At 38.2% G+C, this 4,518-nt stretch overlaps 1 protein-coding gene across 1 annotated transcript; it reads left to right on the top strand.

Moving 5' to 3' along the window:
- Positions 1-3,158: 3,158 nt before the first annotated feature.
- Positions 3,159-4,097, top strand: LOC101690179 (olfactory receptor 5AN1-like). The gene has a single exon (XM_004777676.2). The coding sequence runs from the start codon at positions 3,159-3,161 to the stop codon at positions 4,095-4,097; it is 939 nt and encodes a 312-aa protein (XP_004777733.2).
- Positions 4,098-4,518: the final 421 nt, after the last annotated feature.

Here is a 4,518-nt window from a genome sequence, read left to right as displayed (position 1 = left end):
TTACTCTGTGCTTACTTTTAAGGATTTATATTTCATAATAGCTTTAGATCCTGTAAATATATGGGTTGTTGGAAATAATTGATCAAACACGGAGAGGTTTAAAGAAGGAAACCAGAATCACACCATTCATTACTTCAGGCAGTTTTATTTGTCTCCTGTGTTTGTATGTGTGAGTGAGAGAGAAATAAGGACAGAGACAGAGATACTGAGAGACAGAGATGTTATATAAAGCAAAAATATTTTACTTTCTGGAAGGTAGAATCATTTTGTACCCCCATCATTAGCAAATATGAGTGCCCTATCCCATGATTTATGCCTTTTATATTAAAGGCATTAGTACATTGTCTTTTTTGTGCTTTGTAACTATTTTTCCCTAATTAATTGTATTTTAACTTGTGGTTATTCCATAAGAAATTAAAAATAGAGCTCCCCTATGACCCTGCAATTGCACTGCTAGGTATTTACCCCAAAGGTACAGATGTAGTGAGAAGAAGGGCCACCTCTATCCCAATGTTCATAGCAGTAGTGGCCACAGTCACCAAACTGTGGAAAGAACCAAGGTGCCCTTCAATGGATGAATGGATAAAGATGTGGTCCATATATACAATGGAGTATTATGCCTCCATCAGAAAGGATGAATACCCAACTTTGTATCAACATGGACAGGACTGGAAGGGATTATGCTGAGTGAAATAAGTCAAGCAGAGAGTCAATTATCATATAATTTCACTTATCTGTGGAGCATAAGAAATAACACGGAGGACATGGGGAGATGAAGAGGAGAAGGCAGTTGGGGGAAATTGGAGGGGGAGATGAACCATGAGAGACTGTGGACTCTGAGAAACCAACTGAGGGTTTTGGAGGGGAGGGGAGTGGGTGGTTGGATGAACCTGGTGGTGGGTATGGAGGGCACATACTGCATGGAGTACTGGGTGTGATACATAAACAATCAATTCTGGAACACTGAAAAGAAATTTTAAAAAATGTCTGGAGAAGGGCACCTCAGTTGCTCAGTTGGTGAAGCATCCAAATCTTGATTTCAGCTCAGGTCTTGATCTCGGGGTTGTGGGTTCAGTCCCATAATTTGACTCCATACTGGGTGTGGAGCCTACTTTAAAAATATCTGGACAAATAAACACTAAGATGTTAAAAAAAAGAAGTATTTTCCTTAAGTGGATTTTTGTCACATAACCGAGTTTTAAATTGTTACATATTTCTTTTATAGTTTCTGTTTCTGATATTATGTTTCATACATTTTGCCACACACCAAGATTACAGAAATGCTTATCAATTTAAAATACTAATTTTATCATGTTTATATTCTTAATTATATTCAAATTTTTCTAAAATATGTATAAGGTCTTTTTTTTTTTTAAGATTTTATTTATTTATTTGACAGAGATCACAAGCAGGCAGAGAGAAAGGCAGAGAGAGAGGAGGAAGCAGGCTCCCCGCTGAGCAGAGAGCCTGATGTGGGGCTCGATCCCAGGACCCTGGGATCATGACCCGAGCCGAAGGCAGCGGCCTAACCCACTGAGCCACCCAGGCGCCCCTGTATAAGGTCTTTTGACACATGTCTATTTTCATAGGCATAGTGAATGATCAATGTTCCTAATACTTTTTAATATTTGAAAGTTCATGTCTTTTTAATTATTCATATTTTTTCAAAAATTTCTTAGCTGTTCTCATTGATATACTCCTTCATAACAAGGAAGGACAGTCAGTTATGGAGCATAGGCTATAGTTGCAATCTGTTATGAATCTGTTAGTGAGCTCTAACTGGATGACTGTATCAATGAAATTTAACATATACCTATGTGATACTTGGTAATTAAAAATACATAGTTTTCCTTTGCATCAGGGTCATAGTTTGATGCTGGTTGTCAGTTGACCAAGTGTATTCAAACTCAAAAAAACTAAATAGAAAATTGTTTATGCGCTTTGTGTCTTCATGGCCCCGGATGGTTTGATTTGTTTCTACATGAGGTCTGAATCTACATCTGCCTAGAGGTAATGATTCCTCACTGTCTACAAGTTTGTGATGCCCAGGAAATCCCTCAAATTAACCCATACAACTATAACACTGATGATATTCCTAACCATGGGTACAGCTGTCATTCATGGTTAACTGTAACAAATCCCTGATAATAATAGCCAACACCTATTGAACTATTACTCTGTACAGAATTGTGTGCTGAGCATCTCCATGAATTTTCTTGTAACTGTCCTAGTAATTTTATCATCCAGAGGCTCTTAATGTCCTCACTTCATTTTGAGCAAATCAATGTTACTGTGTTTAAGCTATTGGGACAAGTTCATAAAGAGGTTACTAGACAAAACTCCAAAGTCTGAACATTTAGCCACCATACCATGTTGTTTCTCAAGTAGTAAAGTACCCTAATATTGAAAAAATTGGGGGGTCAATAGTGATCTGTACTGCCTTCCCATTGGTATACTTAGTACAAAGACTTCCTTAAGAAGACTTCTTCCATAACTTTACTGGATACATATACTGTGCCTCAAGAAAATATTATCAGAGTGATAAGTTATTATATAGTTTTCCAGGGCAGTTAGAAGATTATATATTTACTGTATTCATATAAAGTTTGTGAAATTATTACAAAGAGAGTAAAAAGCTTTTCCTAAAGATAAAAAAGGAAATTTCAAAACATTACCTGGATGGCCATGTGGGCCTGAAGGGCTATCTCAGTTTTAATCTAGAGTGATTCCACTTATGTTCTAGTAAAACTGGCTATATAGTGCATTATCAAAGGTTTTAAAAAAAACTTTTGATGAATGATCTCTGTAATATTCACAACATTTGCATTATTTTGCTTCTTAGTCAAATTCAAACATATCTCTTTAATTTTCATGAGACTTCATGAAATATTTGAGAACCTGAAGCACTTTTTTTTTTAAATTTTAATTCTATTAGCCAACATATAACACATCATTATTTAGAGGCACTTTTAAAAACACACTTCTTGACAATTTGAGATGAAGAGCTGGGTCTTTTCATTAGGACAGTGAGACATTGGTTCTTTCCAGCACTCCGTGGAGGGAAAAAACAGCTCATATGGGAATTGTAATACTGTCATCTCACCTGAGTCAGCTGTGCATTCTCTTCTCTCTTTTCTGATTTTAGAAGCAGCAAGCCAATGATTGCAGGAGGAAATATGACACAGATCACCTATTTCATCCTTTTGGGATTCTCTGATTTTCCCAGAATCCTAGCAGTGCTCTTTGTTGTATTCCTGCTGATCTACATTTTGACTCTGACTTGGAACCTGTGCCTCATCATCTTAATAAGGATGGACTCTCATCTCCACACACCCATGTACTTCTTCCTCAGTAATCTGTCCTTCATAGATATCTGCTATGTGACCTCTATAGCTCCCAAGATGCTCTCCAACTTTTTCCAAGAGCAGCAGACCATTACCTTTGTGGGTTGTGCTGTCCAGTACTTTGTCTTTGCAACCATGGCACTGAGTGAGTCTTGTCTTATGACAGCCATGGCTTATGACCGATATAGTGCCATTTGCAATCCACTTCTCTATTCATCCATCATGTCACCCACCCTGTGTATTCGGATGTTCCTGGGATCCTATTTGGCTGGACTCTCTGCTTCTATATCCCAGTTGTGTAGCATGTTTCAGCTCCACTTTTGTGGGCCTAATGTCATCAAGCACTTCTTCTGTGACATACCCCAACTGATAATCCTGTCCTGCACTGATACTTTCTTTGTGAGACTATTGATTGCTATATTATCAATGTTCTTTGGGATAATAAATGCCCTCATTATCATGATATCCTATGTTTATATTGTCAACTCCATCATGAAGATCACTTCAGCTAAAGGTAGGTCCAAGGCTTTCAACACTTGTGCTTCTCATCTGACAGCGGTTTCCCTCTTCTATACCTCAAGTATCTCTGTCTATTTGAGTTCCAGCTCTGGTGGTTCCTCCAGTTTTGACAGATTTGCATCAGTATTCTACACTGTAGCCATTCCCATGTTGAATCCCTTGATTTACAGTCTGAGGAATAAGGAAATCAAAGATGCCTTGAAGAGGTTACAAAAGAAGAGATGGTTCTGCTGAGGTTATGTCCAGATTTGTCCTCTCAGAAACCTTAATCCCCAGTAACATGCAGAGGAATGGACTCTAACAAAATACAAACTGCCTTAATATAAACAAAGGTTATTTAGGGACAGGTAATAGGCCAAATGGACTGAGAGCTGACTTGATTCTACACAAGCACAATACATTTAAGTCTAGGAGGTTCATACTTTCACCCTGCATGAGGAGTGGCCTCATAATTCATTAGTAATCTGCAAGTGGGGGTACCTGGGTGGCTTAGTTGGTTAAGCATCTGCTTTTTGCTCAGGTTAGGATCCCAGGGTCCTGGGATTGAGTCCCATGTCAGGGGTTTCTGCTCAGTAGGGACCTGAATCTCCCTCTCCCTCTGTACGTCCTCCTGCTTATGTTCTCTCTCTCTCAAGTAAATAATTAAAATCTTTAA

Source organism: Mustela putorius, unplaced genomic scaffold (genome assembly GCF_011764305.1).
Source record: "Mustela putorius furo isolate JIRA1106 unplaced genomic scaffold, ASM1176430v1.1 tig00000127_pilon_pilon_pilon, whole genome shotgun sequence".
Taxonomy (NCBI): domain Eukaryota; kingdom Metazoa; phylum Chordata; class Mammalia; order Carnivora; family Mustelidae; genus Mustela; species Mustela putorius.
This window is presented reverse-complemented; position numbering and strand designations above follow the sequence as displayed.

What these genes read in the sequence shown, in the direction of transcription:
- LOC101690179 (XM_004777676.2), top strand. Translation starts at nt 3,159, where the DNA reads ATGATTGCAGGAGGAAATATGACACAGATCACCTATTTCATCCTTTTG.